Source organism: Eubalaena glacialis, chromosome 1, assembly GCF_028564815.1.
Source record: "Eubalaena glacialis isolate mEubGla1 chromosome 1, mEubGla1.1.hap2.+ XY, whole genome shotgun sequence".
In the NCBI taxonomy this organism is placed as follows: domain Eukaryota; kingdom Metazoa; phylum Chordata; class Mammalia; order Artiodactyla; family Balaenidae; genus Eubalaena; species Eubalaena glacialis.
The window spans coordinates 18,013,921-18,041,612 of record NC_083716.1 but is presented as its reverse complement, the minus strand read 5'-3'; the positions used below and the strand labels follow the sequence as shown (position 1 = coordinate 18,041,612).

Sequence of the window (27,692 nt, the reverse complement as noted above, 5' to 3'; positions counted from 1 at the left end):
ACCAAAGAGTTGAGACAGTCATCCCAGTCTCTGGAAGTCCAATTTTCCTCCATAAAATGGAAAGGGACTACTCTAAACTCAGGTAATAACCAATCAAGGGGTAGAAAAATGATGAAAAGTGACTCAGGGTTTCTTGTGACTGTTACTGTTCCCACACAAAATTTCTAGGCTTTATAGCCTTTGTTAGAGTGGAATGAACTGTTTCCCTTAATGGCGAAAGTTCCAGATGCCAGCTAATGGCAGCTGTCCCAAAGCTCTAAGGGTGGCTATGACTTTTTATCGGACTTGCTTTGCTCTCTTGCTTTTGAGTAGGAATGTTTGGTTTCACCTCTGAGATACAGGGCGTTGCAGTACACTTTAAAGAATACAAAATCTGAAATGCCTTTGCTGTGACCTGTAAGGTGCCAGATGAATTCAGTCTCCTTGAACTGTGTGGCTAGACTTTATAAGGAAAAAATGGGTTGTGATTTTGTAGATTTTAATGGGGAAGCAGCAGTGGCAAATGGTGAGTGACCTTGGACAAGTCACTACTTCTGGGAGTTTCTATTTTCTTTGTCTGTAAAATGTGATTTCAATTAGAAAATCCATGCAAACAACCCAGCTCAGTGCCTGCATAGAGTTGGTGCTCATTTGTTTGATGCTGTTATTGTCCTAGTCAAGTCTGAAAGTTGTGAGGCAAGAGCTGGGAGAGACGGCTTCAGCGAGAATAAGTTCCTAGGACCCACTCAAATGTTAATGCCTCCTGTTAGAGTAGTTTGAAGCTGGAAACTACAAGAAAAGCTGAGTTGTGGGGGAAGACTGTTTCTTTTGGTTCGCTGAGATCACTTCCCGGCCTAAATCTTCAATGCTCACCTGCTACCATGTGTCAGGCCCATTCTCCTGCATCCTTCCTGTAGACCTGGCTAAAGTTGCCTCCAATAAAAATGGTTCCTCCAGGCTCCCTGGAGGAGAGGACTTTGGACCTGGCAAGTTGTGATGCTGTTGATCTCTGAGACCCTCCTGATTGCTCAGAAAAGAAAGCAATGAGCAAGGCATATCTGGCCAGCAGGAAATGTCTTTCACAGGAGAATGCTTAATTTCTAAGATGGGTGGTGTCACCTCTCCTGAGGTTCCCTCTTCTGTCTGGTTATACTAGGGAGATGCAGTTGCAAGAGTCCTTCGTGACCCTCGGTCTGCTTGGGCAGGGGGAGCTCTCTGGAGCCCCCTCCTCTGACTACCAGCTTATTTTGGGTCCAGAGGGCTTCTTCTAGGCTTTGTCAGTCAAAAAATTAAAGGGTAGTCCTTTCTCAAAATTGTCTGGGAAATGATTAACCTGTTTCCTTTGATCCTTTCCGCCTTGTGGGAGGACAGTCAAGTAGCAAGTGTAGAGAATGCATTCTACTATTCTCGACAATGTTAAGGTAAACAGTGGGAGAAATTCAGCTGCTAAAGTGGTCCAACCCTGGCTATTTGAAGGGCTAGAAGCTGTGTGTGTGTGTGTGTGTGTGTGTGTGTGTGTGTGTGTGTGTGTGTTTGTGTGTGTGTGTGTGTGTGTTCTTTCTGTAAACATAGAGCTATTGAGTAAAAATATACGGCCATTTCCTCTAACTTTTTCTTTCCTTCTTTTTTTTTTTAGGCCTGAATTTCCTGCTGCTATTCACAAAGATGCTTTTTATCTTTAACTTCTTGTTTTCCCCACTTCCAACTCCGGCACTGATCTGCATCCTGACCTTTGGAGCCGCCATATTCCTGTGGCTGATTAACAGACCTCATCCCGTGTTGCCTCTTGTTGATCTGAACAAGCAATCGGTGGGACTCGAGGTAACTTACCCAGCACCTTTTCAGTTTGTCAAACTTGATCAAGCACAAACTAATTCAAGACCTGAGGATCACTGGTGAAGGAGACTGGGGGTGGGGGGGTAGTATGGGAAAATAAGTCTTCTTGGTTAGCAAAAAACCCCAAAATCTATATGTCAAAATTTCTAGTCATGGCATATTTTCCTTTGTAATAAAAATGAAATCACAGCTTTTACTGGTTTTATGATGCCAGTAATCTAGATCCGGGTTGGCAAACTACAGCCTGAAGGCAAAGTCCACCTTTTTCTGTGTGAGTAGCAAGCTAAGAATGTTTTTTATATTTTTCAAGGGATATGTAAAAAAAATTAAAAAGAGTGATAGATCATATGTGTTCCACGAAGCCTAAAGCATTTACAAAGCCCTTTACAGAAAAAGTTTGCTGACCCACGATCTAGATGATGGAGTCAGTACTTTGGGGACAGGAGAACATTTTCATCAAGACACCCAGTGTCTGAGAATAGTAAAGAAGTTATTGAGTTAAATACCAGCTTTGAGTTAATGTTCCCTCTTAAAACGACAGACATTGAACTGGGCTTTTCCCCTCAATTCCCTGACTTTTCAGCAAATCACACCGCCTCCTATATCTCTGAGCTAAGGGAAAGCTCCAAGAATTTTCTCTCATGATTTTTCATCTTCAACCCTTTTCAGAGAAAAAAGCATTCCTGTTCCTTTGTAAAGCTAACCCCTTCTGATCTTTTTACAAACTCTGTTCTTCTACTCGGGAATCTTACTCCAGTTGCCTCCACTCTCCGCCCCCCTCCCTTTTATTTGGAAGATTTGCAGCAGCATCTTCCTGCCCTGCTGATGCTGCTGCTTCAGGCCACCATCTCTTTTCAATCCTCCCTTTTCCCCGGAGTCTTTCAGAGCAGTCCATTTGTTGATTCCCTCTTCTGAACTTCAACCCACTGAGATCTGACCTTTATCACTACCATCTCCCCAGACTTCTCTGCATCACTCATAATCTAACTTCTTAATTCAGTGATTCTTCAACCTCTTCCTTTCAATTGACTTGACACTTCTTCATTCCTAAAACTTTTACGTTTGCCTTTCATCGTATCCTTCAATGAGATTTCTTCCTTAGAAAGAAAGATTTCTTTCTTTGTCACTTAGGTTCTTTCCTCTCCTCATCCTACAGTGTCGGTCTCACCATCTCTTGATTCCTCTAAAGCAGGGGTTGGCAAACATGTTCTGCGAAGGCCACACAGTGAAGAGTTTAGGCTTTGCAGACCACGTGGGTTGTGTTGCAACTACTCAACTCTGCCGTTATAGCGTGAAAGCACAGAAAATATGTAAATGAATGCACATGACTGTGCTCCAGTATAATTTTATTTTACCAGTGACAAGCTATGTTTGGCCCCAGATTATAGTCTGCCAATCCCTGCTTTCAATCCTCACTGCTTTTGAGAAAACCCCTCCTCTTCTATGACGTGACTATGTACCTAAAAGGCTACGACACCCAAATCTGACTTTCTACTTCTGACCTCTCCGGTGAGTTCCAGTCTATCTCAGTGACACTCAGATACCTCAGGCTCCACACATCTTTGTACTGCATGTCTTCTCCCTTACACACCCACACACCCCCCCCCCCACACACACACACACACACACACATGCACGCATGCACCCTTTCCCGCTTCCCCTCCTGCTCTAGCTCAGTTAAATGCATCTCTTCTTACCCAATTGCCTAAAGTTGAGTTGAATCATCTTTCGTTCTTCCTTCTTCCTCAATGCATCTATGTAAGTAGACAGCAAGACCCCATCTTTCTTTTCTAGAAAAAGAACTTCATTTCTTTTTTTTTTTAATTTATTTTTTTTAATGGTTTTTTTTGGCTGCTTTGGGTCTTCGTTGCTGTGCGCAGGCTTTCTCTAGTTGCAGCAAGTGGGGGCTGCTCTTCGTTGTGGTGTGCGGGCTTCTCTTGTTGCAGAGCATGGGCTCTAGGCGTGTGGGCTTCAGTAGTTGTGGCACACAGGCTCAGTAGTTGTGGCTCATGGGCTTAGTTGCTACGTGGCATGTGGGATCTTCCGGGATCAGGGCTTGAACCCGTGGGCCCTGCATTGGCAGGCAGATTCTTAACCACTGCATCACCAGGGAAGTCCCAAAAGAACTTTATTTCTGATGTCTTGACTTAATGTGACATCTGATGGAAATCTCCTGATGCTCCAGATTAAGTCAGATCTCTTGTTATAGCCTCATGGATTACCTTGTACTTTTATAGCCCTTATCTTGGTAGTAATTTACAGTTTTGAATGCTTATTTAATTGATGCCTATGCTTCTCTAACCTAACTTTCATGAGGGTTGAACCATGCCTATAGCTCTTACTGCAGCTGCAGGATCTAGATCAGGGCCTGATCCTGTAGTTCCGCTGACATTTCTAGACAAATCCCTAGCTACGCCCTCTTTCTCAAATACCCTGTTCTCGAGCTGCCCACCAGAATCTTCAGTGTGTTTTCTTGCCTCTGTACCTTCTTTTTTTTATTTTAATTGAAGTATAGTTGATTTATAATACTGTGTTAGTTTCAGGTGTACAGCATAGTGGTTTTTGTTTTCTGGTTTTTTTTGCAGATGATATTCCATTATAGGTTATTATAAGACACTGTATAACTCCCTGTGCTATACAGTAAATCCTTGTTGCTTCCTCTGTGCCTTTATTCAGGCTATTCCTTCACTTTGAATTACCCTCCTTTCCCTCTGTTCTATGAAACCACATCATTTTGGTAAATGCTTACTTATCTTCAAAGTCTCTATTGAAATATTATTTCTTCTCTGTAGCCTTTCTACTTGATACAGAATTGTTCACTTCATTCATCTCCCAAAACAATTATTACAGCATGTACATCACAGTATTATATTTGCATGTTTTTCCCCTCTCACCCTACCCCAGCTCCAAAAATTCCCATTTATGGGGTGCTCATGGGCAGTAATTTTGTCTTAACTCACTTTGCATCTACAGTAGTTGCCCAGTGACTGGAACATAGTATGCATTTGATAGATGTTTAAACTTAACATGATTTTTAAAAAACGATATAACTATAATATTATCTCTTTTGTGTGTGTGTGTGTGTGTGCACGCACATGCGTGTATGCCTAGGGAGGTGGGGGGAGATTGCCAAAAACATAACTGTGACAATCTCTGGATTTCTCTGATATGAAGACACCACAATTTTGAGATTTAAAAAATTGATTGATTGAGTATTAAAAGGGTCATCGCTGTGACCTCCATAGTCAGTGTTTATGTTCTTTTCAATTCAATCCATAAGGGTTTGGAAAGGGTGGGGAAAGACTCGGTCTTAACCTAAACTTGGTCTTGTGTCTTAGGGAGGAGCACGGAGAGGTCCTTGCCAGGACAATGACCTAATACGTTACTACTTCTCAGATGCCAAGACTATGTATGAAGTTTTCCAAAGAGGAATTGCCATGTCTGGTAAGCCTGGCCGTCTCACCTTGCCTGTAAGACCAAGGTGGGGTCCTGTTCCATACCTCTCCTTCCCAGTCTCACTTCTAAAACTCTAGCTGTTTCAATGTGGTGGTCCAAGAAGAATCACAAATACAGCGTGGAGGGGACGTGAGTGCAGTATCAGGATGGGTGCTGTAAACTGTCTAGTAGGACAGACTTGGGTTTGAAACCCAGTTCTTCTATTTCCAGCTGTGCGACTTTACATAAACCACGTTGCCTCTCTGAATCTGTTTCTCACGTAACACAAGGAGAACTTCCTGGCCAAGTTGTTGTTAAAGAGTTAACAGTAGGAAAGTATTTTGATTAATTCACTAGTACATTTTATTTGTTTAGGAACATGCTTTTCATAAATGCAATTCCCTGCATTATAGAATCGGAGCCATAATTAGTATGCAGGCCTCCTGACTTCTTACCTTGCCCTTGCCCCCCAGTGCCATACTACTGGCCCATGCTGTTGCTCATAGTATCACAGAAGATAATTATCTTTTGGACTTTCTTAGAAACATCACCACATGACCTTTGGTAGGTTCATTTGGAAAATATCAAGGCTCAGTAATTCTATCTTGTATCATTGAACATGATGCTAGGTACACTAGTTTCCTTTCAAAATCAACTGGCTTATAACTCTCCCTATAAATTTTTTCTTTTGGGTGATATTCAGTCCAGGCGGAGGTTTACCTCTGTGACTTCTTCTCATCCCTTCCCTTCTACCTTTTAATTATGACTACAACAATATTTAATAGTCGAGTGCTAACCAGCCTATAGTATTGCACGGATATCATCTACTTTATCTTCCCTACATCACAGGGATTAGTTGCTATCACCCCCATTTTTATTTATTTTTATTTTTTAAATATTTATTTATTTGTTTGTTTGTTTTGGCTGCGCCACATCTTAGTTGCAACATCGTTGTTTGTTTTTTTGGTTTTTTTGGTTTCTTTTGGCTACGTTGGGTCTTTGCTGCTGCGCGTGGGCTTTCTCTAGTTGCGGCGAGTGACGGATACTCTATGTTGTGGTGCACGGGCTTCTCATTGTAGTGGCCTCTCGTTGTGGAGCACAGGCTGTAGGCGTGCAGGCTTCAGTAGTTGTGGCACATGGGCTCAGTAGTTGTGGCGCATGGGCGTAGTTGCTCCGCGGCATGTGGGATCTTCCCAGACCAGGGAAGGAATCCGTGTCCCCTCCATTGGCAGGTGGATTCTTAACAACTGTGCCACCAGGGAAGTCCCTCACCCCCATTTTTAAAAGCAAGGAAACGGAGACTCTGAGATTCAGGAACATTTCGAAGGAGACAGAACTAGAAAATGTTGACACTGATACTGAAATCTAAATCTGTCTGGCTAGATTATTCTATTTTACATCAGCTCTTAAGTGTTTTATAAAAGTTGTTGCGCCTCCAGACAATGAAAGGTTTTTTGTAAGGAAAACTTGTATCTGAAGTCTCCAAAGGGGCCTGTACTTACTATTTCTGGCTCCAAATTGGTACTGATTTAGACTTCCAGGCAAATAACAAACACAAACCAATGCAACCATTAGTTTTATTTATTTGACAACTTAAGATAGTATATAGCTAATACAATAGACTTCCCTTTGGGATTTTCCATTTTTTGAAGTTTTCTTCACTGAGCATGTGTTGTTATTGTAACTAGAAACAAGTCATTGAGCATGTAATATGAGGCACATAACACTGCTTCATTTAGAAATTTTATTTCAATACTCAATTAAAACTAAACAGATAAAGTTAAAATGGCGTCTCACGTAAGTAGGCATGAAAAATCCAGCCTGGCTATTTCCATAGAAAAATGACACGTCTGTTTACAAACTGGGATTGAATACATCAGCCCTAACCTCTATCTTTAACCCCTACCCAGTAGATGATCCATGTTGAGAATCACCTGCAGATAATGCTTAAAATATAGATCCTCTGGCTCCACCGTGTTGTTTTTTTAAATTTACTTTTATTTATTTATTTTTGGCTGTGTTGGGTCTTCGTTGCTGAGCGCGGGCTTTCTCTAGTTGGGGCGAGCAGGGGCTACTCTTCGTTGCGGTGCACGGGCTTCTCATTGCGGTGGCTTCTCTCGTTGTGGAGCACGGGCTCTAGGCACACGGGCTTCAGTAGTTGTGGCGCGTGGGCTCAGAAGTTGCGGCTCATGGGCTCAGTAGTTGCGGCTCATGGGCTCTAGAGCGCAGGCTCAGTAGTTGTGGCACACAGGCTTAGTTGCTCCGCGGCATGTGGGATCTTCCTGGACCAGGGATCGGACCCATGTCCCCTGTATTGGCAGGCGGATTCTCAACCACTGCACCACCAGAGAAGCCCTTCACTGTGTTTTACTGAATTAGAATTCCAGATAGTTTGACCTAAGAATATGAGTTTTTAACAAAGCTTTCCAGGGATTCTGCATGCCGGAGTTTCAACTCTACCCAGCTTTGGGACCCAATTTTGCTGAGAAGTTGTTAATGGGTGGATTCTTTTTAGATGGTCACATCTTAGAACAGAAGAAGATCTAAGTTGTTTAAGTTAATCAAAGGCTAGGCTGTTGCCTGGTCAGGACTTTGGCTAATCAGACTGAAGCTGATTAGGGCACAGAGTTTAATGAAACCCCAGTTGGTGCCCCTTTGGGCCAATTATTTGACTTGTTCCTTGGTCATGGGCCTCTGCTAGTATTTTCATCAAGAGGAAAGTGATAAGGAGATGCAGTATAGTTTTTCCCACCTTCACCAGCTCTGCCACTTACTGAGTGAGCTTGAAGCTGTCCAGCCCTTCATGATTCTTGGTACCATGGGGATAACAATAGTTATTGGGAAGACCCAATGAGTTAAAATGCCTAGCACAGAGTAAGCTAGGTACCATAAATGGTACTTATCACTGGTGATTAATGTCAGTACAAACAATCCCATTGGTAGAGCACCAGTGGCACACACTCTAGGCTGGAGCAGTGGCTGTGAACTCTAAAGCAGGACTTGCGTGGCTTCAGGGAAAGTCTCAGTCTGAGACTTGACTTCTTGAGCGTTCATGCAGCTGCTTCAGCAGAAAGAAAAAGAACTAACGTTTCCTGTGGACAGTCTCCACATTCATTTTTTTAAAAAAAAATCTCTTTAATCAGAGTGGCTATCTCTTTCCTGCTTTCTTTCCTTTTTCCTCTGTCACTTAGTCTGGAAGTTCACTTATTTACCTCTGAATTCCTAGTAACCTTCTCTTTGAATGCTTCCTTTGGGCTAGACCTGAATTCCTCTCGGCAATCTGGCTAAATCCTCTATGTAAAATTTCCTTCTCTTCTGCTTTTCTATTTATAACTCAGTCTCATTCTGGCTTAGATGTGGGGTCTTCTCGGCCAGTTAGAGTTGTTCCTTAGCCTAACAAATACCATGACTTTCGTGGCTTCTGTGGCTGCAATTACTATTTACTCTAGTAAGTGGATGTTCCCAGACTTATTGTAATTTTAAATAAGGCTGAGTAGTTTCAATGTTCAGAAGTGTAATTCTTCTATTGTCAAATGTAAGACAATAAATGTAAGTTGTAAAAATATTGATGGCCAATGTAAGTGTGTGTACATGTGTGCTCCTGTATGTACTCGTATGTGTGTGTGTTCTTGCAGTTCTTTATGAGTCTCAGTATCTCAGAAGACACGCTCATACAAATGGGCAAAGTACATTACCAGATAAAACTTAACAAATGAGGGGAAAGGTCCCACTTTAATAGCTGTTAAAGAAACCTAGACTAAAGCAATAACTTTCTAAAAAATTATTTATTTATTTATTTTTTGGCTGCTTCGGGTCTTAGTTGTGGCCCACGGGCTCTTTTCATTGCGGCATGTGGGTGTCTCTCTAGTTGTGCGGGTTTTCTCTTCTCTAGTTGCGGTGCATGGGCTCCAGGGCGCGTGGGCTCTCTAGTTGTGGCACACGGGCTTAGTTGCCCCATGGCATGTGGGATCTTAGTTCCCTGACCAGGGATCGAACCCACGTCCCCTGCATTGCAGAACAGATTCTTTACCACTGCACCTCCAGGGAAGTCCCTAAAGCAATAACTTTTAAAATCTATTTAACCAGAAGACATATTAAAAAGAGACTATTTAGTGTCTATGACTTGATATATTGCTGGTTGGAGAAAAGCAAATTGTCACAGCTGCTTCATCAAGCATTGTGGTGCCAGGTATCAAAAACCTGAGCCGTCTGACCAACCACCCTCACTCCCAGCCGCTGCCACCCTTCCCAACCCAGTTATTTCATTTAAAATACTGTATTCTAAGAAAATTTTCTAACGTTGAAATGATCAATTGGAAAATACACATCATACCATTACCATTACCAAGATTGAGGTGTCAATCTTGGAAACAATCTCAATGCCCATAATGAGATAAATTCAGCTATACAGTAGAACCCTTCATTACTTGGCCATAATAAGGCCATTGAAACCTCTCCAGAGAAGAAATAATAACAGGGGAATATTTATATCAAATGGGGGAAGGAAGCAGGATACCTAAATATACATGTGGAATGAATATAACCCTGTAGAACTATCAAAGGACGTATGAAAGAAAATATCAGCCTTAATAATGGTGTTTATGTGATGAGATTATTGATGACTTGTATTTTGATTTTTTTCTAAATTGTTATGAACATATATTTCTCTCATTGTAGGGAAGCTCAATCCAAGATTATCCGATATAGTCTATTAGTGTTTACTTGTGGGCTTTTGTTTGTTCACGTCATGTGGGCTAGTCCATACTCATGGCTTTCCTCAAATGCCTGTTACCATGGAGGTCACACATTCCAACATGGAACCACCTTTGTTTTGTAGCATTTCCCAAGTGTTTCAAATGTAGTTTGCAAGGCTCCCTCTGCCTTTGAGAACTGAGTACTTAACTGCGTTTGAATTTCCTTGGCACATAAGAGAAGCTCGCGTCTTTACTGGATTTATCCTTTGTGTCTTGTCTCTTCCTAACCTCCTTTAACCTTCTCTGGTCCAAAGAATTTGCAACTGGAGCTGATTTTCATTTAATGTTATGTTTTTAGACAATGGGCCTTGCTTGGGATATAGAAAACCAAACCAGCCCTACAGATGGCTGTCCTACAAACAGGTAAGTCAGGCCCATGATTTTGGATAAATTCTTTTGCTTGTGTGGTATCTTGAGCTAATATGATCTCTTTTGGGTCTTGACTGCTTTTTTTTCTCTCTCTTTACCTCTCTCACTTGTAGGTGTCTGATCGAGCAGAGTACCTGGGCTCCTGTCTCTTGCATAAAGGATATAAGCCATCACAAGAACACTTTGTTGGCATCTTTGCTCAGAATAGGCCAGAGGTAACCATGTTGAAATTAACTCAAGGAAATGAGTCAGGGCTAAGTCTAAAGACTTTAAACCCTACCCCAAATCCAGCACTCTGACACTTGCTGATGACTTATCAAAGCTGTTTAAAGACCTCAGGTTCTTTAAGTATTGTTGCACTTAAAAGTTACAGTGCAGGACCTCTTTAATCCTGGTTGAATGTCTAGTGCTATTTGCTAGGTGACTGGACTTCTCTTACATGTCTCCCATTATGTGTCATTTTAAGTCAGTTCGTTGTATGAAGAAAATAAGGGAGCTATGAAGGACTGGCAAGTAAGAGCTTGAGGATGATGTGGAAAGGGATGAGTTTGTACTGGAATTGGAACTTGCACATTGTATGTGAACTAGCAACCAAGGCATCCATTGCTACTGAGACCAGCTGTAGCCATCTTTCCACAGTGGGTTGAAAACAGATTTTAGACATTAAGATGATTGGAATTAAGCTTATCTTCAAGTTCAAGTTAAGTCATTAGACCCCATATCCTCAGAGAAAGCCTTTGTATGTTTCAGAAGAGTTGGATGACATGTGCTCACCCGAGCCAGTTGCTTAACTAAAAATCCAAGAGGGCCCCGGCTGCACTTTTAGGTGCATCTACATACTTCATCTTCATTACACCCAGCCTCAGTAAGAAGAGATATCCTTGACTCTAGTTCAGGAATGTAACACCAAACCTAGTATCTTAATCTACTAGGGCTGCCATAACAAAATACCACAGACTGGTGACTTAAACAACAGAAATTAATTTTCTCACAGTCCTGGAGCTTGGAAGTTCAAGATCAAGGTGTCAGCAGGTTTGGTTTCTCCTGAGGCCTCTCTTCTTGGCTTGCAGATGGCTGCCTTCTTGCTGTGTCCTCACATGACCTTTTCTCTGCCATCCCCTGTGTTTCTTTCTCTTCTTATAAGGACAACAGTTATATCGGATAAGGGCCCCATCCTTATGACCTCATTTAACCTTAGTTACCTCCTTAAAGGCGCTATCTACAAAAACAATTGCAATGGGGTTAGGGCTTCAACATGAATTTTAGGGGGAACACAATTCAGTTCATAATGTCTAGACTGACATTCAAGGCCCAGCATTAGCAGATCCTGGCCCACCTTTCCAATTCATTTCCTGTCACTTTTTATGCTTTCTGATGTGTACTTAGTGATGTCATGCGGTTCTATATTTGTTCATTCACTTCCTTCTTCCTTGAATACCTTCTCTGCCTCCATCTCCATAACCAAGTCCTACCTGTCCTTCAAAGCCCTGCCCAATTTCCATCACTTTTCCCAAAGCAGTCCCAGATAGCCTACCCCACCCCTGAGTGTGACTCTACCTCTTTAAGACTCCCTAATGCTTTCCGTAACACTTATGGATAGAACTTATTACACTCTCCCTTTATTTTATAGTTGTCTCTGCACCTATCTTATCTTCTTTATTTAACTATATTTTATAGCATCAGCAGTGGCAGTCCCTAGGGCATCACAAAAAAGGTGATTTTTTTTTTAACACAGAGCCACCAAATAAGCATTTGTTGACTAAATGACTGAATTAGTACATCTCCTTTTCAAAGCATAAGCTGTTCCTTATTTGAACTTCTCTCCATACAGTGGGTCATCTCTGAGTTTGCTTGTTACACGTACTCCATGGTAGCTGTCCCCCTGTATGACACCTTGGGAGAAGATGCCATCAAATACGTTGTCAACAAGGGTAAAACTTTGCTATTACATTTTTTTTTAACATCTTTATTGGAGTGTAATTGCTTTACAATGGTGGTATTTTCTGCTGTATAACAAAGTGAATCAGCTATATGTATACATATATCCCCATATCTCCTCCCTCTTGTGTCTCCCTCCCACCCTCCCTATCCCACCCCTCTAGGTGGTCACAGAGCGCCGAGCTGACCACCCTGTGCTATGCAGCTGCTTCCCACTAGCTATCTATTTTACATTTGGTAGTGTATATATGTCAATGCCACTCTCTCACTTCGTCCCAGCTTATCCTTCCCCCTCCCCATGTCCTCAAGTCCATTCTCTACGTCTGCGTCTTTATTCCTGTTGCTATTACATTTTAACTTGATTCTTTCTTGATGCTGAGTAATTCCTCATTATCTGCTTTTGTTAGCAGACTTAGAATGCTGTGACCAGAAAAATGCTCAAGGCTCTCTTGTCCTGTAGTACCTATGATATAATTTAGAGGGAAGTTACAAAAAGCCCATGAGGCAGGGATATAATCAGATAGAAGGTTCAATGAAATGCTTCCATGTAGTATGACAATATAGTTTAGCAATAAGACTATTTTTGCTGGCCACCCTGGATGAAAGGCCACAGAGTTAGTGAATAACTTATTTAATTGACTAGTTTAATTTCCTATTCTTATAAGTCGAAGTCAGTATAGCTTACCAGCATGTACCAATGTCCATGCTGAGTCTGTGGACCAAATTACCACTGTTAGAGAAACAAGTTCAAGTTCAATGGGCAAATAAGACATATACTAGATGTTACTTTCTGTCCCAGAACTAGTAGATTAAGTGAGTAGATCCATTTGAACTATAGACATAATCAGAAGATTTCTATTTGTGTAAACAAGTATCAAAGCAAATGCTAACATTACAAATCATAAAATGCTTGTCTGCTAAAATCCCACTTGCCTCCTCCTTTCCCTTCTAATCCCTCCTCCCCTCTCCCCTAGGTAAAACACATTGGCAGGACCACATCTACGTGATTCATACACGTTGTCTGTATTCTTAAGCAGAAGGAATTTTGTGGCTCCTCTAGAAACTATAAACTGTTGAGCACATGCAAGGAAATTAAGTGCTTCTGTTTCAATTAAGCTTATTTATTATCAGTGGAATGTTTCAGATTTTATACATTATAAATCTGATTTACAGACATAATCTCCTTTTGGGACCCAGTAGCTTTGAAATTTTCAAGAATCTCCTCCTCTTTGCAAGACAATCGGGTACACAGCAAAGCAGGAGGGTAACCCCCGGCCCTATTTCTGCTTTCAGCTGATATCGCCACGGTGATCTGTGATACGCCCCAAAAGGCATTGGTCCTGATTGGGAATGTGGAAAAAGGCCTCACCCCGGGCCTGAAATTGATCATCCTCATGGATCCCTTTGAGGACGACCTGAAGAAGAGAGGGGAGAAATGTGGAGTTGAGATCTTATCCCTGTTTGATGCTGAGGTATGGGTCTGAAAGTCAGCTCACAGCTGGAAGGCTGGTCTGATGCTGTGGGCAACTTGCAGGACTTCTACACAAGGGAGCAAGCTGTTGTTCTCCAGGGGTGGAAGGAGAAGCGTAAATTACACTCATGCTGTGAAGCTTTGGGAATCATTTCCCCAAGACAACTCAGAAACCATGCCAGTGGGTGAGGAAGGTCTGTGGCCAGTGTGCACAGACTTCCAAGTAGAGGATTTATAAATGCAGAGGCTAGGTGGCAGTTAAAGATACGGTCCTGGAGCCAGGCTTCCTAGGTTCACGTTCCAGCTCCACATCCATTAGTTAGGTGACCTTGGGCCAGTTGCTCCACATCTTCCTTTCCCCCTCTGTAAAATGAGGATGAAATAGTTCTTACCTCACAGAGGAGTTGTAAAGAGTTATATGAGAGAATATAAAGTGCTCAGGACAGTAATATAAAGTGTAGGAAGCCTTGAAATGTTAACTGTTCATTTTATTCAAAACGATTTAGCAATGGTCCTAGAAGACTGAACCATAGGAGTCTGATGGGAAGTTTGGACATTTGTGATCTGCCCTCTTGAGTTGATATTCTAGAGAAAACTTATACTCTACCCCAAGGCTTCCATTGTACCTGCATGTTGCCTTCTGGGCCTGATCCAGGTTGGAATTTTGGTTGTATTCCCACAGAGGTGTTCTCAAGCAAAAGGGAAAGGGAGGGCTGTATTTGTCCTAAGTCTTCCCAACTCAACTAATGTCTTTCTTTCTTGGTTTCCTGTTCATGCAGAATTTAGGCAAAGAGAACTTCAAAAAACCCGTGGTAAGTTTTCTTCTGCCCAAATTTGAATCTTTCCATATTCAACTTTCAAAGCTCACAGTAGACTAAGCCCTTGTGCTTTCCCCTCCAGCCTCCTGCACCAGAAGATCTGAGCATCATTTGCTTCACCAGTGGGACCACAGGTCAGTGCCCAGGAAGTTGCCCCAGAGGCCCCTGGTCAGCCAAAAACATGGCTTGAGCCACTGACCACTAGTGGGCTGGTAAAAATACCCTACAATGAGCCCTATCCATAGGGGCTTATAATCTAAGACTTCTGAGTACAGATGCCTGCATAGAAAAACCTATGCATAAGCAAATAAATTTCACTAAACACAGTGGGAGGTGTTTACATGCTATGGAATTCAGGGCTCTTAAAGGTGGCATCAGAAAGTCAACTTTCTCCCCCAGCCCAGACTCTCTCTCAAGTTGACGTCACTGGAGTGGTTTCACTCAATCAAGATAGCCCAGTGGTAGTTCTACACAGATCACTCCGTGTCCTCTTTCTCCCCTGTATGTAGTTACCTAGCTATTAGAACTCAGTAAATTTTAACGTGATCCACAATGATCTAGAAGTTATATCCATTCCACTGTGCCCCGTTTATAAAGTGATGGCTAGGTAATGTTGTTAGATCTGAAGTCTTCAACATGAAAACAGCACGGGGAGGGGGCCGGTTACTTGGGATTTTCTTTTTGACTGCGTTGCTGTCTGTGACTGTGGCTCTGCCCTGTGTGGCAGCACAAGGCTAACGCTGCTGTCAGAAGTAGAATCTGTGGAGGCATCAATCATTCATAAGCAGAGTCACATACCGTTCATAAAAAATCACAGTGACAGGAGAAGCTCTCGGCTCCCTGGAACAGAACCAATCGAATGTAGCTTCTCATTTCAATGCCAAAGGCTACCTATTAGCCATTTAACAGATCTTTCCACCTCTTGTTTCCTTCAGGTGACCCCAAAGGAGCCATGTTAACCCATGAAAATATCGTTTCAAATGCTGCTGCTTTTCTCAAATGTGTGGAGGTCAGTGGTCAATTGAAAAGGAGGCCCTTGTTAAAATGGGAATCTGTCATAAGATTTTAAAGTTAGAGGAGGCAGAGGGGGAAGAAACAGGTTGAAGGCCTGAGTGTGGACAAATACTGGTGCATCTTTGTCTAGAGTTTTGCTCTTTTAGGGTCACTGCAGATCTCTGCACTCAGTGCAGTTAGGGCACCCCTTAGAGTTGCACAGTGCACACCTGTACAACTGTATGCAGTGGTCCTAGGAAGAAGAAGTGTTTAAATCTTCTTTGGAAGAGAAAGTTGGCATTAATCCAATGTTGTCTCCTTTCCATTTCCTGATCTATAGTATACTTTTGAGCCCAGTTCTGAGGACGTGACCATATCCTACCTCCCCTTGGCTCATATGTTTGAGAGGGTTGTACAGGTAAGGATCCTATATTCCTAGCAGGTATGTGAAAATAGGGTCCTGACTTGCTAGTCCCACGTTTATTCCAAAGGCAGCTCTGCAACATTTACAATCCTTTCTCTCATGTGAAGGACATGGGCAGGGAGTTGGCATGGCTGAGTCCTAATCTTGGCATCACCCCTAACCTGCTGCAGAGCCTTCCTCTGTTGAGTCTGTGTGTGTCCCACGGAGCAAATGCTTCCTCCTGCCTTCACACAGGGTGCCTGCAAGTCCAGGGAGCTCACAGCCGGGAGCTTACTATCTACCCTCAATTCTGAGCAGGGATACGAGGGATTGTTTTTTCTTTTTTCTTTTTATTTGGGTTAGAATTTTTTAAAAGACCTAGGGTTAGAGAAAAGGAGTTCCCCACAGAGGGGTGGAGAAGGAGACTTTGATCCAGGTAAGGTGTCCAGAGTGTTTAAGGTGGAGCTGTTGAGGACTGCGCAGCAATTGGGGGAGAGCTGGCCTTCTGTGAGTGGACGCCAAGCTTTTAGGCTACTCTGAGGCTGATTTGAGAACCGAAAGCAAAAACACAGGTGTCATTAGGGTTGGAAAATCCTCTCTCTGATCCCTGCTTAAATACCTCTTCAACCAGCTTATCTGTTGATGCATGAAATGCCAAAATGGAAGATTCAGTTCCTTGGGCTAAAGTGTTGATATCTGATTAATAAAATATCAATTCTAATAAGCATATTTTTTCACATTTTACCATTTCTGAAACTGAGATGGTCTTACAATTGTAGGCGTGTTCTAGTTTGAGTGGCAGTGTTTTTTCTTAGTGCTACATAACGAATGGTCTCTTACAAAGGATGATGCCTTAGACCCTCACCCAGAGCTGTGGGCAGAGTAGGGCTGGGCCTTCAGTCTCACAATTTGTCTTACCTGTCCCGCCACCTCAGCAGAAGTGAGTTTCCATCTTGCCTAGGGGGTAGGGTCTCAGAGTTCTGGGTACATGAAATTTCAGGGGTCGGGCATCCTGTCCAGAGAAAAGTGCCCATGGACATCCTCAATTCTGTTCCATACAGACCCCACCCAAAGTGGTCCTTTGGCTCTGAGCTCTGCTCTTTGGTTTTGCTTTTAGGCTGTTGTATACTCTTGTGGAGCCAGAGTTGGATTCTTCCAAGGAGATATTCGGCTGCTACCTGATGACATGAAGACCCTGAAGCCCACAGTCTTTCCCGCGGTTCCCCGACTCCTTAACAGGGTCTATGATAAGGTACTAACCTTGCTTCTGTTGGGCTGGCCCTGAGCTGCAGGAGCTGTCTGGGGCTTAGACCTGACTAAAGCTCTTAGGAACTCTATGTTACTAAGAAACGTGCTCCACGTCTACACGCAACCCTTACCAGCATCCACTTATAGCCAAACTTACAAGTGCAGCCATGAAAAACCATAACAGATGAAACTCCCTTTCCTCTGGATGAGATTACTTGGATGTGACCTGGAGAAAGAGATTAATTCAGAGAGTTGGGGAGCCCCTCAAAATTCAGCTGACTTACTGGGAAATTGTTACTCTGATTTCATAACACCTACTGGTTTAGTGTGCTTCTTGCTGAGGTGCCAGGCCCCATGGTAAATATTTCATATGCGTTCCATCATTTAATTTCTACAAAAGCCCAGGAAATCATGCCAACACTTATAATCCCTAACTTACAGATGAGGAGACTGAACCTTGGAGGTTAAATAACTTGTCCAGGGTCAGATCTAATAAGGAGTCGGGCCAGAATCCCATTGCCACATAACAGTTTTAGCTGTCATTGATCACTGCTCTATTTTTCATTAAGGTTAGCAAAATGGTGATTTTTCTAATCCAAGCATTTCTCTTGCCTTCATTAGCTGAGATTCTTCCATAAAGGCATGAAGATTATTTGATTTTTTTCCTTTATCAGTCTTTAAAATAATGAACTGGTACCCCAGCGATCTTCAAAAATGGCCAATGGGATGTTTTCTTTGTAACGTTATGATACTACATATATACATATGACACTGAATCAAAAGTCCTAACAGTGGTACCCAATCAGCTGTTTAATCAGTACTCCCAGGTAACTTTACTGTAGATAGATGCTGACTACCTTTTGAGGACATGCTATCTGAGTTGTCAAGGTTGTTTGCTAAGGACAAGGAACTTGGAGGAGCTGGAGCTCTGTGTGTATGTACTAAGTTCACTTCTTTCTTAGTGTGGGCTCATCATTATTCAGCACACCAGTGCATGAATAAGAGCCTCTTTCTTATGAAGCTAGGAGGCACTATCTCTTGCTCACTGATGAATGGCCTTGGTGAGTATCTCCAGTAGGTTTCCAACTAAGAGGCGCTGTCGCTCTGCAGGTACAAAATGAAGCCAAGACACCCTTGAAGAAGTTCTTGTTGAACTTGGCTGTTGCCAGTAAATTCAGTGAAGTGAAAAAGGGTATCATCAGACGCAACAGTTTCTGGGACAAGCTCATCTTTGCAAAGATCCAGGTACGTTGGGTAGATTCTGGATGGAGCCAGGTAAGTATCTGGGCTGCCCACTGACTCAGCACACTTTGCTTTTCCTTTGGTGGTCAAGCATCTCTTTAACTGGAGAGACTTTTGCACTTTCTGTGTTCACTCACCTTTTGAGATCTCTCTTGGACAACTTTGCCACTAAAGGGATTTGGTCAAAAAGCAGAAAGTGGATTTTTGTTAGGTTCTAGCACTCTCATTGTCTTAGGTGGTCTGTTGAGGTTGTAGGTAATTTGAAGGGCCCAAGAATACAAATTATCTGAGGAAATCAAAAAAAAAAAAAAAATTGCAGGTCTGGTCCCAGCTATGGATGGTGGTGACAGTAATAGCTAACATTTTAAGTTCTTTTCTACAATGTTGGACCCTATTCTAAGTGCTTTGTAAATTAACGAGTTTAATTCTCATGACAACACCGGGTAGGTAGGCTGTTCTACCCATTTTGCAACACAGGAAACTGAAGCAAAGGGAATAGTCTTCAGCAGGTCTTTTGTGTCTATTAAACAGGAAAGCCTGGGCGGGAAGGTTCGTCTCATGGTCACCGGAGCTGCCCCCATCTCCTCTCCCGTCTTGACGTTCCTCCGGGCAGCAATGGGATGTCCGGTAAGCCAAGCACCTTTTTTTTGATGATAGCTTATTTCACTTTTGCACAAATAAAGCTTACTATTTAAATAAAAATGAAAACACAAACGAAAAGTACCAAAGAGAAAGTCAGCCAAAATCTCAAAATCAAGAGAAAGTATCCTTCCAGTCACCTCTTAATGCACCTGTGTACAGAGACCTTTACACAAAATGGCATCAGTATTAACAAAATTTTACCATATGCAGCAACATGAATGGACTTGGAGGGCATTATGCTAAGTGAAATAAATCAGACAGAGAAACACAAATACTGTGTGATATCACTTACATGTGGAATCTGAAAAAATACAACAAACTAGTCAATATAACAAAAAAAGAAGCAGACTCACAGATATAGAGAACAAACTAGTGGTTACCAGTGGGGAGAGGGGGAGGGGCAATATAGGAGTAGGGGAATAAGAGGTACAAACTATTAGGTATAAAGTAAGCTACAAGGATATATTGTACAACATGGGGAATATATCCAATATTTTATAATAACTATAAATGGAGTATAACCTTTAAAAAACAGCATCAGTGTTCTAAAATACTTATTAAACAGTGCCCCATTAACATTGCTTCTTGTCAAAGAAACATCATTTTAATGGTTTTGTAATAGTTTATTGAACGTACCCAAATAAGTAGTCTCCTATTGATGGACACTAGAGTTGTTTACCACTTTTTTTTTTGTTATTATAATCAAGTGATAAGGATACTTGTGTATATTTATGCAATTATCAATTTAGGATAAATCCTTACAAGTGGGGATTATTGGGTCAAAGTATATGGGTTTTTTACATGTTAATGTAGATTATCACACTTCCCTCCAGAAAGGTCTTATCTTTTTTATGCATTACTGCAAATAATGCACAAGTCCTGATATCCCCATATTCTTGCTAGCGCTTTTTCAGTCATTTAAATCTTAGCCAACCAGATACATGAAAAATCTTATTGCAACTTTGTTTCTTTTATTAACACTAAACATCTTTTCTACTGCTTACGGGCACTTGTATTTCTTTCATGAATTACTCACTTACTTCCTTATAGAAAAATGGGCAAAGGATAATTTGGTTCTCTTTCACCTTGCTTCCTAGGAGTTCTTCGTATGGTCATAAAATCAATCTTCGTTGTGTTAGAAATATTTTTCCTAGTCTCACCTTTTTGCACTGTGTATTGCTATATAAAAGTTTCAAATGTGTATGTAGTCAGTCACCTTTTCTATGTGGCTTTATAATTGTTTAGACAGGCCTCCTAACCCTCAATATTGCATAAAACTGTTTTCGTCCAGATTTTCTAGTAGCCTTACGGTTTTACTTTTTTCCAATTAAGTCTCTGCTCCATCTGGAATTTAGTAAATGGGCTTGAGTACAGACATAGTCTCATAATTTTTTTCCCCCAAATGGCTAAGTAGTTCGTTCATTCGGCCAACATGCACAACATGAATGAAACAACGGCCTAAAAGAGAAAAACAAATGCTGTATGCTAACATATGCATACGGAATCTAAAAAAAAAAAAAAAAAAAAAAGGGTTCTGATGAACCTAGGGGAAGGACAGGAATAAAGACATAAACATGCAGACGTAGAGAAAGGACTTGAGGACACGGGGAGGGGGAAGGGTAAGCTGGGACGAAGTGAGAGAGTGGCATGGACATATATACACTACCAAATGTAAAATAGATAGCTAGTGGGAAGCAGCTGCATTGCACAGGGTGGTCAGCTCGGTGCTGTGTGACCACCTAGAGGGGTGGGATAGGGAGGGTGGGAGGGAGATGCAAGAGGGAGGGGATATGGGGATATATGTATACGTATAGCCGATTCACTTTGTTATACAGCAGAAACTAACACAACATTGTAAAGCCATTATACTCCAATAAAGATGTTAAAAAAAAAAAAAAGGTTCTGAATTGATGCCTAGGTCAGAGTTCCTCTGGTCTTTCAAACTAGCATCCTCTTGGCCAACCTTAATACCTTCCTTTCCCTCAGCTCCTAAAACCAATAGGTCAGGAGGTCCTATTGCCACACCCCTCCCAGAAATGCCTTCCTCTCCTTCTCCACCAGCTCTGCCTATGACAGGCCATAGCCCTACTGCAGCCCACGCACTTATTTCCCCACATCCCCTCTCCAGTCAAGATTATTCTGTATACCAGGAGTGGGCAAACTGCAGCACAGGCCAAACCTGGCCCATTGCTTGTATTTATAAGTAAAATTTCAGTGGAACACATCCATACCCACTTATTTACATATCGCCTACTGCTGCTTTGGTGCTACATTGGCAGAGTTAAGTCGTTGAAATAGAGACCAAGTGGCTCACAAAGTCAAAAATATTCACTATCTGGTTCTATATACAAAAAGTTTGCCAACCCCTGTTCCATACCATAGCTATTTCCCTTAAAAAATGCTACTCACTTTCTTCAGCTCCTTCAGTAGCACTGCATTGCCTTGGTTCAAGTCTGATTGCCATTGGGTTGCCCATCACTCAATGAATAACTTGCTTTTTCCCATCAGCTTGAAATGCCACATTTCCCAAAGTATAGTATGTTTCCATACTTTGGTCTATTTCTGGACCCTTTTGGTTTTTGAGTGAATCCACAGTTGTAAAGACTTAGCAGCTCGGGCATAAATTCAAGGTATTAGGACACTAAGTGTCCTCCAACTCTCAGAGACCTTGCTTTCCTCATGTCTTGCCATAGGGCACGGCCGGCTCCTGCTTTATCTTGAGTAAGTCTCAAAGCCCTTCTTTGGTTTGCACAGGTATTTGAAGCTTATGGTCAAACAGAATGCACTGCTGGCTGTACAATTACATCACCTGGGGATTGGAAATCAGGTAGGTTCTTTGTCAACTGGGCAGGAGGTGCACTGGTTGGGAGAAGGAGTTCTAGATGAACTAGGACGTAGGCGTTTAGATAACCTCATTGCTATGGATGAATGTGGCAGATGCCAAACCTAAGCTTTGGTCCAGGCTCTCCAGCACTGGTGCCAGATGACTTTTCAGTTTTATTCTTTTAGAATCAATCCATAAATATCTCTGAAATATGGCTGGAATTATCACCGTTTCACGGTATCCTGGCTGATTCAGTGTGGTATGTTCTAGGCCACGTTGGAGTCCCCATCGCTTGCAATCATGTGAAGCTGGAAGATGTGGCTGATATGAACTACTTTGCAGTGAACAATGAAGGACAGGTGGGTAGGCTGTGCCGGGCAGTCATTTTCAGACAATCATAGTGGGGATGTTTGCATCAGAAAAAGCACACAATTGTGAGCAGGTTTGTGTTTGATTCTATTGAGAATTTTAGCAAGGAATTCAGTGTCTCTGAGCCTAACTTTCCCGTCCCCACAATGGGGATTAAAATCTGGTGCTCTTCATACATTAGTGGAAAGCATCAAATGATTCAAGGTGGTAGGAAAGTAGGTGTTTTGTAGCAGCCTTTGCTACTGTCACCACCATGTACCATCTTATGTGCAGATCTGCATCAAGGGCACCAATGTGTTCAAGGGATACCTGAAGGACCCTGAGAAGACAGAGGAAGCCTTGGACAAGGATGGCTGGCTTCACACAGGAGACATTGGTCGCTGGCTCCCGGTGGGTGTTGCTTCAAAACTTCTGGGAGTCCCTACAGAGGAAAATTAGGTGACTTTTCCAAAGAAGAAGTGTAGTAGTCTATTTTGTTGTTGTTGTTGTTGTGATTTTTACTTTTATTGAGGAAGAAATTGTGTTAACTCCATGGGCCTATAGTGTTTGCCTTTTATGAGTTTCAAAGGGATAAGTTTCTTTCCACTTATATATGGAGACATATCAAAACAAGGATGCAGGATTTCTAAACAAGGTGTATGCAGAGGCTAGTTTTTGCCCCTCGGTGACCTTCACAGCCTCTCTTGGTGGAAGACACTGAGACTTTTTAAAAGCATAGCTTGCTGACAAACAATCGGCAGTAAGTAGTCTCTGTCAACCCCCTCTGTTTTCCTAAGAGAGGAAATTAAGGCATGGTAATGATGGAGCCTTAAACCCCTGTGGAGGATATTCCAAGAGCTTTCCTCTCTGGAAGGTTTTGTCTACTATGTGCTGGGGGAGCAGGAATGTAACCAGATTTAAAACTCCCTTCTTGCTCAATATTCTCAAGATTTAAGTGATATTCAAGGAATGTTCGACAACAGATCTCTAAGAACACTGGTCCTAATGATGTATTTCATAGATTTGGGTCTAGCGGTATTTTGCTAACAGATCTGTTTCTGTATAACGAGAGTTCTCAGTTCTAATAAGCCTACAATGTAGGCAACAGATGTGTCCTCCCACTGGAGTTGTAAAGGGCTGAGCCTTATTAATCACTTTCAGATAATGTCTGTTAGGCTGAATTGATGGCTAATTTCTTGAGTCGGCCTTGTTAATGGTTCCAAGGTTGGTTCAGTCCGCTGTGCTGTTCAGGGTGTGATCACGTGGACTGTATCTGCCACTTGTCCCAATTCTATAATTCAAATCCCTAAAAACCTAAGCGCCTCAGACCAATTAGCCCAGAGAAATGAAGCTGCAAATGACCTCTGGTGGCTGCTCAGAGAGCCCTCCCTAGCCCTGCTTCTGTCCTAACAAGCGCAATTACTGACTTGCATGATTAGCAGTGGCACAGTAGAGCTGTATAGCCTGCTCCCGGATCTAACAGGAGGGATACAGAAAAGGGAGTCAAGGAGGGGGAGAGCTAATTCAAAAGTCTTAATAAAAGGTAACACCTTCCCTATTCCTGAGAGTTCTGGAAAAGGAGTAATTGGAAATTAAGTTGTTGGAAATTCAGAGCTGCAAAATTTCTTCGTTGGATGAGGCAACCATTTACACAATGCTAGTGGGTCCAGGGGACTTTTTCCAAGACTGCCCACTGACTCTTCAAAGAGACACGCAGCATAGACAGGTTTTGAAGAAAGCTGCCTTCCTCCCCTTTCCCCAAAGCCAAGAAAGAGAAATGAAAGATTGCCCAAAGGTCAATGGAGAGGTCAAGTTTAAAGAAGGAAGATGACCTCTGACTTCACCTCTCTCTTCACTGACATCACTCAATAGGGCTCAGAAACACTGATGCTGTTATCTCTGTCTCCTGTAGAATGGAACTCTGAAGGTCATCGACCGAAAAAAGAACATTTTCAAGCTGGCCCAAGGAGAATACATTGCTCCAGAGAAGATAGAAGATATCTACATCAGGAGTAGCCTGGTGTCGCAAATTTTTGTACATGGGGAAAGCTTATGGGTAATATATATTGTCTTAACAACAGCCAGTTTCAGGCACAGACCATGCCAACTTCCATAGCTAAAGGAAATCTGTATAGGTAGATTTAGGATGAGAAGATCTGAGCTCATAAAACTAAAGCAATGAAGCCACACTCCAAACCTCAAATAAGGCACTATAAATGAAAAAAAAATTATTTGAAACTATGATAGACTCTGTAAACAAGTCAGTATAACTGTTAAAAGTTATACTAAAGGGTAGCCATTCAGTAGAAGAGCCCCATGGTGCACTTCGTTTCCACTACAATAGGAGTTCTTCTGGCACAAACTGTCTTATATATACTGCACTTAAACTTAGCTTCCTGGGAGTGGGGGAGGGTTGATATGGACAGGCCAGAGATGCTTTAAGCTTAATGTGAAGCACCACTTCTATTCATGTTTGAATAGAACATTTTTGTCGAGATGTTGAGTGGGAAAATGGGATCAGAGTTCCATGAGGGTTTGAAATATATGGTGAGAAAACTGTAGGACGCCAGCACTGAATTTCAGGGCTTGGGAACAATCATGCATTCTGAGGTAACGCTGCTTTCTTTCCCCACTGGGGGGCAGTGCTGCGCTAGTTCACATGCCTGTTTCCTTTCCAGTCATTCCTAGTGGGAGTGGTGGTTCCTGACCCAGATGTGCTTCCCTCATTTGCAGCCAAACTTGGGGTGAAGGGCTCTTTTGAAGAACTGTGCCGAAACCAAGTAAGTCTCACTCAGAAAAGCCTATGCCCACCCACGGGCCCGTTGTGGGAGGGGGAGGCCTCCCCAGCTTGGGCACCCACAGCTTCCTAGAGCCTCCTCTCTGGAAGAACAGACCCTTGCTGGGCGTGGATTGACTGGTTTTATTAGACTGGAAGAGAGGATGGGGAGTTTAAAAACAACCACCAAAATCCCTATTCTTTTTATAGTAGCATGTGCATTGTGGAAAAAAATAACTGGAAAATGGGGAATTAAATAATGCCATCCAGAGAAAACCCCTGCTACCATTTAGATTTGTTTTTTCTTCCCATGACTTTTTTTCTTTGAGCAACATTTAGGTATCACATGTGCTTGCACATACCCCCATATCCTGCTTTTATCCTGATGAGCTTAGTAGGCATTTTGAACTGGTTCATGCTCAGCCTTTCCTTCAGGCTCTTTTTCAACAGCCATGCTCTGAGCTATGTTTTATATTCCTAGGTTATAAAGGAAGCCATTTTACTAGACTTGCAGCAAACTGGGACAGAAGGTGGCCTTAAATCCTTTGAACAGGTATGTACTACTCATGTTATCCTGGTCTCTCATGTCATAAAGTTTTAAAGTTCGCATTTATAATGGGGTTTAAAATTTAAAAGTACAGTTTCCAAGGAACTGATTTTAGAGGTACCATTAGACCATTAATGACAGTGACCTTTGCACTTACCTGTACAGTCCCTTCATGCTGTTCATTATTCCTCCTCCTTCTCCACTCATGTCTTTCCCAAATTATTAGTGCGTGAGAATGGGCATGTGTTACTCTTCTCTTTACCCTCCCACTTCATCAATGCCACTTTTATAAGGGGAAATATTCTTTAAGGTTCTTCACATAGCATTTAGAGGGCTCTGCAGAACAGTCCACATCACTATTAAACACGTGTGTATGTGTGCATCTTCTCTTCCAGGTCAAACACATCTATCTTCATCCAGAGCCATTTTCCATTGAAAATGGGCTCTTGACACCAACCTTGAAAGCAAAGAGGGGAGAGCTTGCCAAATACTTTCGGACTCAAATCAACAGTCTGTATGAGAAAATCCAGGAGTAGGTTAAGGTACTTATGGCTGCAAGGGGCTCAGAGGTAGCCTGCCTTGTGGGAATATGGATTAAAAACTAATCTTACGTTCATTTTTTTGTCTTTCCTCCTGTCTGTTGTTGTAGCTACCTACTAAATTATAAAACCATAGTTTCAGGGCTTTTTTAAAAATATTAAGTGAGAGAACTTACCATGTGGAAGCTTAGCCTTGAACTAAATAACGCTTGTCCTTCCCATCTTAAATGTTGCTGACATTTAGGGCTACTTCTATCAAGATACCTTTCTCTTCAAGGTCCATTTATATCTTTGTTCCTTCCTTGTGATCTCCAACCTTTATAAGTGATAACTAGTTCAAGGGCCAAAGTGACCCTTTGGGAATTCTTCCGTGTTTTCTAGTAAACCTAAATTGTTGGCAGTCTCAACATTTAGGCCTTCCAATGTTCAAATTAAGAGAACTTTAAGTTCTGAAAAGCTGTTTATAATTCATGTTTTCTAACCATTCCACAAAACCACTAAAATTAAGTTGAGTTTTAAGCTATCACAATATTAATTAATCGTATCTGTGAGACAAATTTCTTCTTTGTACTTCTGTGTCCACTGAGGTTTGTGTCCAGAAGGGAAAAGTTTGATCACTGAGCATTTCCTAAACCCTGTAGTTTCTCTGACTTGGGAGAATTTAAAACTGGGCCTATGACATTTTGTCCAAAAAGTATGTTCTAGAAGTGTTTTCTGCAGTATACCTGGTAACTGAACCTCTTCCCTACAGTTTGCTGCTGAGCTGGAAGCTGTGGGGGAAGGAGCTGAAACTCATGTCAAGTGCACCTTTCCAGTAAACGAAGCAAGCACTGAGTAACAACCTCCTGAACTGGGAATGAAGACCTATGGGCAAGCATGAAGCCTGCACAAGAGGCTTACCTTCTGGGAAGGAACTGACTGATCTTTCCTCCCCTGACTCAGTTCCTGCTGTACCTTACACCCCTTCAACACGTGCTGCTTCCACTTGTAAATGTTAAGCATTCAGAATAAACCACTGCAGATATAGCTTAAGCTGTGGTGTGTGTTTCCCCACAGACTGTGATGAGAACCAGCCTCAGACAAGGACCCCTTAACGATCACGTAAGCGAGTGGCTCTCAAACTTGGCTACACACTAGAATTACCTGGGAGTTTAAAAAGATATTGAGGCCTGCGTGACACTTAAGGGATTCTGATTAACATGGTCAGGGGTACAGCCTGGGCATCAGGATTTTTAAAAGGTCCCCAGGTGATTCTAGAATGCCACCAGGTTTGATAGCTACGTTGAAGACCAGGCCTTCTTATCCCACAGCTGTGAATAATAAAATAAATACCAGTCGAACCCTAACTCCAACTGAGCACAATTCATGTTCTTTCTCCTTTATCATCCAAGTAGTCTTGAACAGTGTTCCTTTCTGGTCTCTCACCGGAATTAAGGAGAATGTTCCTGGATGGTCTTTCTAGACCCTGAGCCCAGAAGAGCTGAGGAAACGTCTATTCTTGGATATTTGAAACAGAAGGGCAGGCAGGAA

The 27,692-nt window shown here is 42.2% G+C and overlaps 1 protein-coding gene across 3 annotated transcripts in view; it reads left to right on the top strand.

The window, feature by feature from the left end:
* ACSL5 (acyl-CoA synthetase long chain family member 5) overlaps positions 1–27,481 on the top strand; it is a 41,280-nt gene extending 13,799 nt beyond the window's left edge. Inside the window, exons 1-22 of one of the 3 annotated variants that reach the window (XM_061193339.1) lie at positions 19–82; positions 1,616–1,800; positions 5,154–5,259; positions 10,303–10,367; positions 10,487–10,588; positions 12,205–12,304; positions 13,605–13,783; positions 14,562–14,594; positions 14,683–14,734; positions 15,536–15,609; positions 15,934–16,011; positions 17,114–17,248; positions 18,355–18,489; positions 19,018–19,113; positions 21,883–21,955; positions 22,223–22,311; positions 22,595–22,711; positions 24,213–24,356; positions 24,979–25,080; positions 25,558–25,629; positions 26,019–26,165; positions 26,914–27,481. In XM_061193339.1, the coding sequence (XP_061049322.1) occupies positions 1,645–1,800; positions 5,154–5,259; positions 10,303–10,367; positions 10,487–10,588; positions 12,205–12,304; positions 13,605–13,783; positions 14,562–14,594; positions 14,683–14,734; positions 15,536–15,609; positions 15,934–16,011; positions 17,114–17,248; positions 18,355–18,489; positions 19,018–19,113; positions 21,883–21,955; positions 22,223–22,311; positions 22,595–22,711; positions 24,213–24,356; positions 24,979–25,080; positions 25,558–25,629; positions 26,019–26,159 (2,049 nt within the window). In that variant the 5' untranslated portion in view covers positions 19–82; positions 1,616–1,644 and the 3' untranslated portion in view covers positions 26,160–26,165; positions 26,914–27,481. Of the gene's footprint in view, positions 1–18; positions 83–1,347; positions 1,401–1,615; positions 1,801–5,153; positions 5,260–10,302; positions 10,368–10,486; positions 10,589–12,204; positions 12,305–13,604; positions 13,784–14,561; positions 14,595–14,682; positions 14,735–15,535; positions 15,610–15,933; positions 16,012–17,113; positions 17,249–18,354; positions 18,490–19,017; positions 19,114–21,882; positions 21,956–22,222; positions 22,312–22,594; positions 22,712–24,212; positions 24,357–24,978; positions 25,081–25,557; positions 25,630–26,018; positions 26,166–26,913 lie in introns of those variants that run through there. The other 2 variants (XM_061193349.1, XM_061193330.1) reach the window with 2 other exon arrangements.
* The last annotated feature ends 211 nt before the right edge of the window (positions 27,482–27,692 follow it).